The sequence below is a fragment of the Antedon mediterranea genome, chromosome 6, assembly GCF_964355755.1.
Source record: "Antedon mediterranea chromosome 6, ecAntMedi1.1, whole genome shotgun sequence".
Classification (NCBI taxonomy): Eukaryota; Metazoa; Echinodermata; class Crinoidea; order Comatulida; family Antedonidae; genus Antedon; species Antedon mediterranea.
In genome coordinates this window covers 14,830,907-14,844,528 of record NC_092675.1, presented here as the reverse complement: position 1 = coordinate 14,844,528, position 13,622 = coordinate 14,830,907, and the positions used below count along the sequence as shown (strand labels likewise).

The 13,622-nt window shown below is 34.0% G+C and overlaps 1 protein-coding gene across 5 annotated transcripts in view; it reads left to right on the top strand.

Annotated features, from left to right (window-relative positions):
* LOC140051325 (major facilitator superfamily domain-containing protein 12-like) overlaps nucleotides 1-13,622 on the top strand; it is a 67,382-nt gene that overhangs the window by 36,699 nt on the left and 17,061 nt on the right. For all 5 annotated transcript variants that reach the window (XM_072096503.1, XM_072096504.1, XM_072096505.1 and 2 more), the window contains 2 exons: nucleotides 294-461; nucleotides 1,735-1,829. In XM_072096503.1, the coding sequence (XP_071952604.1) occupies nucleotides 294-461; nucleotides 1,735-1,829 (263 nt within the window). The remainder of the gene's footprint in view (nucleotides 1-293; nucleotides 462-1,734; nucleotides 1,830-13,622) is intronic.

Here is a 13,622-nt window from a genome sequence, read left to right as displayed (position 1 = left end):
AACATTGATAAACCATTAAATGTAATGTAATTTGATCTAGCCATTTATCCACTTTACAGAAAGAAATTCATTGTACTGTAATCAGATCAGTTTAATCGAAACAAAAATCTAGTACAGTGTATTAAATACAAACATACAATATGCCATAATATTTCAGATCATTAATATTTAGATCATTAATGATGGCATATGTTTTCTTCAACAACAAAAATGGTCTTAAACTTACAAGAAATGTTTTTAATGTATGAATTAAAATTCAAAACTTAAACACAGTTTCTCTTACTTTTCTTAAGATAACATATGGTATAGGTGCACTACTTATTCTTGTTGCCTGTGTATGTTTTTATTTTATACACAATGGAAAATACATATATATACCTACAGTACTACTTGGAGTTGGAGGTTCCACTGTTTTAGTGACATCACTGTCGATGACAGCAGACCTTATCAATCTTAATACAGTAAGTTTGTTTTTATTATCTTTCAGAATTTGCTAATTTGACTGTATTTTTGCCCCTCAATAATTAATTAACATATCATGTGTTGTTCGGTATTATTTCCACTGTATGGAAACTGTCTAGTATTGATAATGAATGGTACTATATGAAAGTTCACCTTTTTGTACAAATTTTGAGTATTTTATCTTGTGTGTGGAAAAAAAGACTGGTTGGTGAAGATATAAGAATAAACAATAAAGATCAATCTATAGAGTGGGGCATCTATAATTGCTGCCGCTCTGCGGTCAAATCCTTCTTCACATTTTTTTAGACGTACCAAAAATGTACTGTGGATATTCAATTAAATCTGCTCAGCTGGACTTGCTTGTTTTGAAACAGCAACATTTCACAACATATTCAGAGCGTATCATCAGGCCAAATGGTGATTTTCCGGTGATTTGTCTGTTACCTGTGACGGGGTCGAGAAGCTTTTAAAATTTCTAGTTATTGCCGAATTAAAAGCTTTAGGTGTGAAAAACAGGATTAGATCATTTTTCTCATTCTTTCGTATTGCTATGAAGCAGAAAGCAGCTCTAGGCCTAGCCTTCCTTCTACACAAAAAAGTCTAAACTAAGTCGCATTTAAAAAAAAATACAATTCACAGTAGGTGTTTTAAAAAACAAATAATGAATGTTTTATATTCATTTCATGGAGAGAATATTTCAGTCGATCTTTCAAATTAAATTTTCATACAATTCATTCATTAGTACATCCACCAATGTTTTAGCACAAAAGAAGGGCTCCATCATATATGATTTATTTGTTGGTGCTAACCTTTTCACTGTGTAATAATACTCTAGGTATAATTTAAGGTGAGTATTCTTGTAGGATGAAGTGAAAGTATCGAGAATATCCATGGCATTTTAAGATGTAAGATTCCGCCATTCTCTACCAACCTGACAAAGAGGAAAACCGGCCACAAGAGTCTATGGGATGATGTCCAAATAGGGTAAAGCTGATTGAGGCGTATTCAATTGTTTGGGTGTTTTAATTTTAATTTTACTTCTATTTGAGGTTACCTATCCAAAATAGGTGTTTTCGAATCAAGGGTCTAACATTTATTATAGCCGATGGAGTGGAGTTTCAGTTCATCAGAGTCACGTGGCAGAATGGAGATTGGTTTTATTGTTTTAGATTTACATGGTATTGTATAAGATTCTGGAATTGATGCTTTAAATTCTAAACTCTCAGATTTATCCAATGACAATGCGAGTAATTTCTACTTTTGTTATTCAAGGAGAGTGGTGCATTTGTGTATGGAGCAATGAGCTTTACAGACAAGTTGTCAAATGGAATTGTAATTGCAGTTATACAACAGTTTCATCCATGCAGGTATTGTTTTCCCTTACAGTGACAAAGTGAACTAAACTGAAATTTATTGTTTTTTTATATCAGAGTATCAATAAGATTTTAATTATTTAAAAATATTTAACATCAACAGTATAAACATTAACAATATTACTCTAGTAGCTACAGTAGATCAACTTTCATGCACTTTTAAGTCCAGAGAATTTAGGGTGAAAGGTTATAATACCAAACACCAACATGTCCTTAAATCTCAACAACCACTGGTCACAGTAAGGTATTGTCTCAAATTGATTAGTAGGTATACATTTATATTCAGTCTAATGGGACATTTCAGTCAAAAATGACCGGTGACCCACAACCCAGGGCATATATGTATCTCCGTAACTACTGGTCGTAGACACTTTAATTTGGTCTTAAATTGTTCGAAATATACATTTTGTTATTTGTTACACATTTTGAAAAATGTTACAAAAGGTCAAAGAGTCAGGGTCAAGGGTTATACGAACAACTATAAATAGCTACTTGTATCTCGGCAACCACTGGTAGCAGCAAGTCAATGTTGGTCTCAAAATGTTCAGACTAATGCATGCATTTATATTCAGCCTAATGGAACATTTCAGTCAAAAATGACCGGAAATGCCATTTCTGACCTTTGACCCACATACCAGGGCATCTTCATATCGCTGTAAGTACTGGTCCTGGTCCCAAATTGCTCGAAATAAACATTTATTTACATTCATTCTAATAGAAAATGTGTTTAAAACTGATGACCAGAAATACTATTAATTACTAATGTTATTGTTTCAAACAAAAAACTTATCCTTGGACAGTAATGTATATGCAATAACTTATGCTTTAAATTGTTTCATTATAGGATTGAAAACAAATCCTTTACTGTTTGTAATTGTATTTTTGCTTATAATAATGCTAGAAAGTATTGTTGACCCCCGAGGACGATCAAACATTTTGATTGAAACGTCGAGCTCAGCAGAATTCTTTTCAGAATGCTAGAAGTAACTTACCAAATTTAATCTAATAAACGGCCCGGGCATTTATTGGTCAGAAGGGTTTTTAGGGGAGCATTTATTTTTATTTTTTTGGGTGTAATATGGTAACGTGTATAATCAAATAAATACTACCTACAGCAGATATAAAAAAAATACAGCACAATTAATATCAAAAAGTGATACAAAATGCTTGGTAAATTGTAGATTATGGTAGTCATTGAAATGTGCTCTACAGCTCACTATGTCGGTCGGTTGGTCGGTAAACACTAACTCAAATTTGAGCACGCGACTGCAGACATACATATGGCCTTATTTGTGCATGCATGTGGCGGGGAGTTTAAATCGAAGGGAGGGGTGAGCATTTATTTGAGGGTGGCTTATATTCAAAGCGGGTGTTTATTTGAATAAATACTCTAATTTTAATAATGATATATAATTCGTTTCTCACTATTAAAAGGTACTTTAGATGCATTTTCCTCTTTATGCTTCTGTAACAAAATGTTTCTGTCTTTTAGAATAAAAGTGACACTGTCACAGACTCCATTTAACAAATCCTCTCCAGGTGCCAGTATATTGGTATAAAACAATGACACATCATTATCCTGAGACACTATATGAGACACGATTACACAATTGTTCATATGGATCTTCATTCTATCATCTGTTTGTTTGTGACTACAATTTGTCAAAAATCAACACTGTCTTTTGCATATATATATGCCAATACATAGTTTCATTACTATTGTACAATATGTCCAGCTTTCCTGAAAACACCCTTGTGTACTGTAGTGTGTAGTATGATTTTATAATGATCTATAACATGATTTTAAAATACACTTCTGATGCTTTTATTGTCAATGCATTTAGTACTTAAAAAGTAAAAAAACCTAAGTTTCTAGTGGTATTGATAAGAGATCTCCAGAAATATATATTGTTTTATTATGTACACTGGGAACAGACGTGTATATGTATAATTTGTCGGTGACATTCAAAAATATTATACAACAGTGTCATACAGAATGATGACAATTAATTGGTCTATTATACTGTAGTACCTTTTCAATATCATGATTGTACTTGCACCCGGATAGAAGGAGGTATTTAATCCATTAGGTGATCATTTAGAATCTAAATGATCACCTATTGTTATTGTATGAAATCTTTATTGGTTATCCGCAACTTAGTTGCAGGATAACCCATGTGATTGTAAATATCTTTTTTTTTTCATCTTCTTTGTTATTAGTTATCCGCTTAGTAGCGGATAACTCCTTGTAATCGTCCTGGATCTTTTTTTTTTTTTTCTTTATATTATTCTTCTTTCTTTCTCCTCCATTTTTGTGTCTCGCGTATCTCAAAAACTTGTAAATATAACATTTTATAACTTTGTCAACATATGGGCATTTACGTGAAGTTGTGCACCTCCTATTTTTGAATGACGTCAGAGTTGCGCAACGTGACTTACGTGCGATTTTATGATTTTTTATGATTGATCATAGGCTAAAAACTAAGCATAATTTTGTTTTGACACTTTCTGAAAATTTAAGTCATATCAAGGGCAAACTTTTAGTGGATTAAAAATGCCATATTTTACAAGACGTTACGCGCACACGCGCATTTCTCCTCTATTTTTGTGTCTCGCTTATATCAAAAATGTGTAAACATAACATTTCATAACTTTGTCAACATATGGGCATTCACGTGAAGTTGTGCACCTACTATTGTGAATGACGTCAGAAATGCGTAACGTGACTTACGCGTGATTTTATGAATTTCCCGTATTTAACATAGATTGAAAACCAAATAACAATTTATGTTGAAACTTAGCAAAAGTTTAATTTATATCTTGCGCTAACTTTTTGTGCACTAAAAATAGCATGTTTTACACGAAGATACGCGCGCACGCGCATTTAAAATTTAAAATGCGCAAAATGAATTTCTAATCAACTTTCTACGCTGATCATGACATTTTGAGCATGTCAAAAATTCCCACGCGCGCGAACAATTTTGCGCACGTAGCGCTAAAAACATCTTTTTTTGCGTGAATTATGTTTTTCCAGCCTTTTATAGTAATTTTATCAAATTTTAAAACAATTTAGACTTAAAATTATGTCATACGAGCACGTCGAATTATACAATTTGTGCGTGTTTTTAATGAAAAAATTCAAAAATTCGTCAAAATTATGCCTTTTTTTAAACAATCATAGATTCTAAACTACGAGGCAAACTTTTTTTTACTAAACATATTCTGGAAGGTGATGAGTTGTAGATATCGGATCATTAATCAATATGGCTAACCGGACATTGTGACATCATCGTATGGCCACACGAATGTAAAATATATGATTTTTGTCTCTTTCGTTTATTGCTCATCACATTAAATGGAGCGCATCATGCTTATCTGTATTCCTTTTTCTCCGAGCTTTTAATATTGTCTAGGTCAATCAACTATCTTATGCATGTGTTAAAAATATTTAATTTTTATGACATCATCCCGGGGGGGTCACTCTTAAATATTTCCATACGGGGAGGTGCCGCATTTACGGGTATATTTTCGAGGGCCTGGTAGCACAAGTGTGGGAAAATATGAAGAGTTGGTAGCACAAGTGTGGGAAATGACAGGGTGAAATTAGTAGTTTAAGCCCCTAGCCCGCCCACCCGTGTCAAAATGTCACGATTTATCGCCAAATTTTGCAGGTATTTTAGCATACTGGATGCTATAAGCCCATCGCGGGGCCTATCGCTAAATACCTTTGAATAGGCCTAGAGTTTTCGCATCAGCAGAAGAACACGAAACATCCAGCCTAGGACAAAATCATTCAACTGTGACCACTCTTGATATCGTCGTCATGCACCCCGTGTCAATGCGCGATAAACTTTCAAAATACGTTCCTGATTTTTCCATGAACGGTATCTTTGGCCATGCGCAGATCATGCTGGGAACCAGTACAAATATTGCGCCCTCTCTGTCTGGCGAGGCCTTGTTTCTGCCGTCTTTTTAGAAAACACTGGATTTTGGTAAATGGTAGTTCAAGTCCGTAGTATTTTTCAGTAAAACAGGTAGCGCAAGTGCCTCATGTCTTGAAGTGGCTGCTGCACCCCCCCGTTTGGTTTATATACAAGTGACCCCCCCCCCCCCCGGGGACATCATCCATGCCTAAAAATTTAAATTACGTGTATACAGATTATACTGTGTACTTTAAAATGTATATACTATATGACACAAAATAGACAGGATTTAGCACTAACAACATATCATATTCTTCAGTTCAGGTCATAATGCCATAATATTTTTCTGTGTGCAACATTCCAACGTATGACGTGCACGTGGCGTTTGTCGAGCGGATAACTAACTCGTCAAAGTGACGAGTTTCATGTCTAGTTCTTCTTTCTTTCCCGGATTTTTGTGACCAGCATATCTCTATTGCTTGTGAACATAACTTTGTATAACTTGGTAAAAAGATTGACATTGAAGTGTAGATGTGCAGCCAAGCTTTTGGACGATGTCAGATCCGCGTTGCGTAAGTTACGCGCGATTTTATGAATTTCTATAACTGATCATAACTTTAGAACCAACAAATATTGTTTCATGAAACTTAATAAAATTATAATTCATATCATGGGTCAATTTTCTATGGATTAAAAATGGCCTGTTGTACAAGAAGTTACGCGCGCACGCGCATTTAAAATTTCAAAATGCGCAAAATTTATTTCTAATCAACTTTCTACGCTGATCATGACATTTTGAGCATGTCAAAAATTCCCACGCGCGCGAAAAAAATTACGCGTAAGGTGCGCACGGAGCATAAAAATCATGTGTTTTTCTCTTGAATTATAATTTTACAGTCTTTCCTAGTCATTTTAAAAAAGATCGACATCATTTCAAATTAAAATGACCTCATACGAACACGTTGATTTAGACAATTTGCGTGCGTTTTAGTTGCAAAAGTGACAAAATATTGTCAAAATTATGCCTACTTTGAATCTATTATAGCTCCTCAGGATCAACCGTTACCCCCAATTTTTTTAATTTAATATGTAAGCAGATATGTTGTAGATATGAATTCATGCAGAATATTTACCCCTCGGATGTTATGACGTCATCGTATGGCCACACGAATGTAAAATATTGGATTTTTGACTGTTTCGCTATTGCTCATTATATTAAATAGAGCGCATATCGCTTATACGTATTCCATTTCCTCATCTATATATAAATTTACGTAAGGGCAAAATTCGGTAAATCTCGGTTTATTTCTAGAATTTCTACTCGATGGTATATAAAGTTGGTTCATACTTTCGGTACTGATTTTAACCATCTGATGTAACCCTGTTTACTAATTAAATTGAGTTAGGTAATTAGTTATTGACGATTAAAACGAATTTAGGTTCAACGATTTGCCCCAAATAGGGGTGTTTTCCGATCGTGGTATACACTGTCTAATGGATGTCCATCTTGAAAAATACCCGCCACAAAAATACGAGGAGGCTTCGCATTTTCCTATCTCCTCCTACGATAATTGTTTTTAATAGCTGAAAACTGGTTGAACAGCTAGAGTACAGCATCATAATGTTGAAGACAGGCCGATTTTCTTTAAAAAATACTATTTTGATAGATTTAATATACGATTATACAAATGTATTGATTTGCGATGAATGGAACATTCCAATCTCTGTTTCACAAGTGTCTATTCCCTCAGGCGTCGTAAAGGCAAGTACAGTACTGTATACTCGAAATTCGATCCATTTTTGTTTTCAATCTGTGCTGCAGAGGTTGGATATAATTTTTTTTTAAAGGGATAATGAGCTAGCGTTTTCATTCGCCGTATATTATGTACAAATCTTTATTATTGCAGTTAAACCACCCACATCATCACCTTTCCCTCACTGGCATGAGTAGCGTTGTAAAACCAGTAGAGAATAGGCCTACGGTACATCACATGCCCTAAACGCAGAACAACTTTGGTGGGTAGGGTAGGAACCAACTTAAGTATGAATTGGCTCTAAGAAACAATTGAAAACCATTAGGCCTACTAATTAAGTTGAGTTAGATAATTTAATATTTATTGACGATTAAATCGAATTTATGATTTTCCCCGAATAGAGGTGGTTTTCACAAATTGTTTTACATTATATTATAAACATATACACGTCGTAGTGGTGTATCGTTACATGTGCTGTACTATTTCAATCGACTAGGACGGTGACGGTTTCAACAAAGTATTACATCGCAATGTTTTACTGTGTTTAGTGGTATATTATTTGTAAAACATGAAAGCAATTAATATTTCGTTACTAAATGGATAAAGAATATATTTTAACATTGTTCCTCTTTGCACCCATCCTCTTCCCCATCCCTCAACCCTAATGTTACATACAAAACACAAATTAAGTTTGTTTAAATTTGACTTAAACAATTGGTCTTATTTTGTGACAAGTTTCTCTTTCGGAAGTAATAGGATGCTAATTTTAGTTGAGTACATAAATCACAGTGTCTATTTATTCGTTCCTGTACACGACATGTATTATTGTCCTGCCGTACGTACATTTGAAATCGCCAGTTTTTTAACGCTGAAATTATTATGTATTCGAGAACCATCTGTGGGCACGACCTAGATGGTACGCAAGCGAAGCGAGCGTACCATCTAGTATATTTTAATACTGTCTAGGTCAATCAACTATCTTTCGCATGATTTAAAAATATTTTAATTTTTATGATTCATAATGTCTAAATATGTAAATAACGTGGTTCACCTATTTTCATCTTTACAGTAAGTTTCAATCTGTTATAGCTCGGCAGAATAAAAAGTGATAATCATGATTAAAACGTTTTCTGGAAGCTATTGGATTGTAGATACAAATTCATGTGAATATTTTGCCAATCAGATGTTGTGACGTCATTATATGGGCAGTTGAATTAAAAAGGTCATATTTTCATCTCTTGCGTAAAAGTTCATTGCGTTTAAACGAGAGCGCATCTCACTTTCACGTGCCCAAAATTCTTCAAATTTGTATTAATGTAATTATTTAGATAATTATCTTCTAAAATTGTTATCTTTATATTCCAATTTGATGACGTCATCGTGTTAATAATTGGATTTAAAAGATGGGTCTCGTAATTTCGTCTATGCTACACTGTATATAACATACAGTGTATTCTGTAAACACTGTAATATGCTGTATGCTACAAAATAGGTACAATTCAGTTCATTGGCATAATAATTGTCGAAGTTCATATAGTTTAAAGTATGTGCATGTGGCGTTTGTCGCGCGGATAACCCGAACTCGTCAAAATGACGAGTTCAAATCTAGTTTTTTTTCTTTTTATTGTTTCTGTACACTATTTTGTGTAACAATTTTCTCAGAAAGTTTAATGTCAATGATCACCAAAATTTCAGAATATCTTTCAAATAATATAACTTAATCCTAATAAGCTTTCCAGCGTGATCACTCATCCGTGACGTCATTTATACGCCATTTTGCAAAATCACATTATCAATGATATCTCCATAATTCATTATCACATATTAATGAAATTCACTACACGTAAACTTCAGGTCAAGGGTAAAAATATTAGCAAATAAAAACGTACGTAGGGTCATGCGCGTGAAATCGCGCGTTAAAAATTTAAAACGCTCAAAATTAAGTTTTGATCAATTTAGAGCATGAATTAGGCCATTTGCGTGTTTCAAAAAATTACTGCGCAAAAAAAAAAATTTGCGTGCGCGATACTTAAAAAGGGTAAAAAATATGAATTTGTTTTTACAAATCTCATTCTACTCACCATCCTTAGTACATTCACCAAATTTGAGTCAGTTCCGACTTAAAATAACGCTATACGAGCAGGTTAAAAATGACAAAATGCGCAAATTAATTGCATCAAAGTGATGAAAATGGTGAAAAATAAGGCCTTTTTAAAATGAATATAACTCTTCAGAATGGCAGGTGACCCCAATTTTTTTAACTAATTCGGGAAGCCATTGGGTTGTAGATACATATTCATGTACACATTAGACGTACAAAATGGTATGACGTCAACAAATGGCCACTTCAATTTAAAAATTAGTAATTTTTATCTTTTGTGCTTGGCTCAAATAATTATCTTTCTCATGAGTTGTCAACATTTTTATTTTGATGACGTCATCACGCGGAAAGACTTGAATAACCTAGGTCGTGTAATTTCAGCTACACCATACATTTGAATATCTTATAGCTCTTCAGAATTAAAGGTGACCTTGAAGATTATAACTTATTATGAAAGCTGATAAAATGTAGATTTGAATTCATATAAAAATTAAGCCTATCGGATGTTGTGATGTTATCATATGGCCAGTTGAAGTTAAAACGTTGTTTTTAAATTTCTTTAGTCAAAGTTATACAAATTTCAAAGAGCGCGCATTGCGCTTCTACGTGTCAAATTCTCTTCCAATCCTTATATTTATTTGCTCAATTCATTATCTTACGAAATTGTCATCTTCGAGTTTATTTTGATAATTCCATCATACCAAAAAATTTGATCATGATGTGGGTCCCGTAATTTCACCTATGCTACACTGTATATAGATATACAGTATATACTGTACATATTGTATATGACACATAATAGGTACAACTCAGCACTAGAAGTGTATATGCATCATGTCATAGGATGGCGTACATCAGCTTTTTACGATCGTATGTTAACGTACGTGCATGTTTAAAAAATGTTAATTTCATTAAAATGATAAAAATGATCACCTATAATTTGTCAAAGTGACGAATTAAATTCTAGTTCTTATTACGATTTTAATTGTGTTGTATTTTTTTTATATCTAGGGTGTATTTATTTGATTATACATGTTACCATATTATACAAAAAAAAAAAATAAACGCCTCCACCGTATAAACACCCCTTCCCCCTAAACACCCCTGTGAACGGGGCCTTTATTCGGATAAATACGGTAAGTTATTTCTAGCATTCTGAAAAGAACTGTTGAGTTTGACGTTTCTATCGATGTTTGATCATCCTCAGGGGTCAACAATATTTTCTAGCATTATTATAAGCAAAAGTACAATTACAAACAGTAAAGGATTTGTTGTAATTCCTATAATGAAACCATTTAAAGCATCAGTATAACATTTATATAAGAATAAGTTGTATGGAGGTATGTTTTTAGTTTGAAACTAATTAATAGTAATTAATAGTATTTCTGATCATCTTTTCACAAAATTTTCTGTTAGAATGAATGTAAATATGTTTATTTCCAACAATTTGATACCAAATTGAAGTTTTTACGATGCCTTCTCAACATTTTGAGAATAAAATTGACTTGCTGCGACCAGTGGTTGCAGAGATACAAGTACCTATTTGTGTTTGTTCATATAACCCTTGACCATGACCCTTTCACCTTTTGTAAAATTTTTCAAAATGTTCAACAAATAACAAAATGTATATTGCGAGTGTTTACGACCAATAGTTACGGAGATACATACATGCCCTGGGTAGTGGGTCAAAAGTAAGAAATGGCATTTTCGGTCATTTTCGACTACAATTTCCCATGTGAAAAAAAGTTACTTCTATATGATCCAATATAGTGTAAAGTTTGTAAGATGATATCGGTACTTACATTTCCAGAGAACTAGACGTTTCGCCTACTAACAGCAAGGCATAATCATAAGTGAATACGTTCTGGTGACGTAGCAGTGACGTTACGGTGACACTGTTGAAAGGAGCCATTGTGAAGTTTACGGCTTGGAGTTATCCAAGCGGGATGTGCGGGGGTCGGTCTCTTTACATTTTAGAATGTTATCGTAAATGTGCGATAGTTCATATGCTCCTTCATCTCTATTCATATTATTAGGGTGTAATCTTATATGTATCGCTTCTTTTATTTTTCTTGTGTTCCATTCAGTTTCTTTTGCTAAGATTTTGATGTTGTTCCAATTGGGTGTGTGACCAAGAGTCGCCATATGATCCGTGATAGCCGAGCTGTGAAACTTTTCTGACGCCGACTTTCTGCTTGATCTGGTTGAAACACCTTTGCATTGTTCTACAACTTCGGTTTTATGTTCTTTAATCCTGGTCTTCAGCGCTCGTCCTGTTTCTCCAACATACATACTATTGCAGTTATGACAGTTCACTTGATATACAACACCACAAGAGTCTTCTTTTTTAATTTTGTTTTTTGGGTGTACAACTGGTTTCTTAACTTATTTTCAGGAATAAAGTATGTGTTAATGTTATGTTCTTTTAGGCATCTTCGTATTCTTTCCGACATATTTGGGATATATGGAATTCCAATACTTCCTTTTTCTCTTTCTATGTTTTCATTCTTTTCTGCTTTGTCGTTCTGTTTTTTGTTTTTTTAAATTTTGTTAACACACTTGGGATATTCGCATGCAGATAGAGCAGTTCTTATGATTTTAACTTCATTCTCTTGTTCTTTCTGCGTGGAAACAACATTCTGACATCTGTCCACAAGTGTGCTCACAACACTCAATTTATGTTGTAATGGGTGACATGAATGAAAGTGTAAATATTGGTTGGTATGAGTAGGTTTTCTTTAAACTGATGTAGTAATTTTGTTGTCAATGAGTGTAATAGAGACGTCTAGGAAAGGTATAGTGTTATTAGTCATATGTTCTGTTGTGAAAGTAATGTGTGTGGGATCGATTGACTTAAGATGATAATTAAGGTTGTCAGCAGCTCCTTCTGGAACAACTGCTAACACGTCATCTACGTATCTTTTCCATATCAGTGGCTTAATTTCTGTATTAGCTGTTTTGAGTGCTTCCTCTTCTAGCCATTCTCGAAACAGGTTCACCACAATAGGGCTCACTGGGCTTCCCATCGCAACACCTTCTATTTGTTTATAGAAGTATCCGTTGAAGCTGAAATAGGTGGTATTTATCAGAAGGGACAGCAATTCTAAAATGTCATCGACCGAGAGATTTGTACGTTCTTTTAAGTCATCATCATTTTTTCGTATGATTTTTAATGCTACACTGTGGGTGTCTTGGTGAATAGGGATAAAACATCGTACGAGACAAATGTGTAGTTCTGTGGGACATTTAACTTGGATAACTCCAAGCGGTAAACTTCACAATGGCTCCTTTCAACCGTGTCACCGTAACGTCACCGCTACGTCACCAGAACGTATTCACTTATGATTATGCCTTGCTGTTAGTAGGCGAAACGTCAAGTTCTCTGGAAATGTAAGTACCGATATCATCTTACAAACTCGATACTATATTGGATCATATAGAAGTAACTTTTTTTTCACATTACATTATCAGATCCAAATGAACTTATTTAATAATACAATTTCCCATTAGACTGAATATAAATGTATACCTACTGATCAATTTGAGACCAAAATTACCTTACTGTGACCAGTGGTTGTCGAGATTTAAGGACCTATTGTAAATAAAGGTTAACTTTTAGTTAAACCAGTTGACAAGTACTTACTTGCTACGTTTCAGCTACTTTCAGTAGCCTTGTTCACGCAAATGACGTTGACATGATGTTCTGTCATTCGTCATAGTTCGGCCAGCTTTCTGCTGGTGTCCCCCTTTGGATGCTCGGGTGTCCCTTTTTATTAAGTAATTGTAGATTTGGCTCAGTTCATGTCCTCCCTGGTCTCTGTTGATGTTCATATTCGTTTTTCTTATCCAAATGGCTTCTTTTATTTTTCTTGATAAGTAGTGTTGTTCTTTGTCTAATATTTTTGTATTTTCAAAATCCGGTATGTGATTTTCTATGGTGGCGTGATCTGTGATAGCTGATTTGTGTAGAATTTTAGATTTTGAATGGCGAGCACTTCTGGTTCTTGTC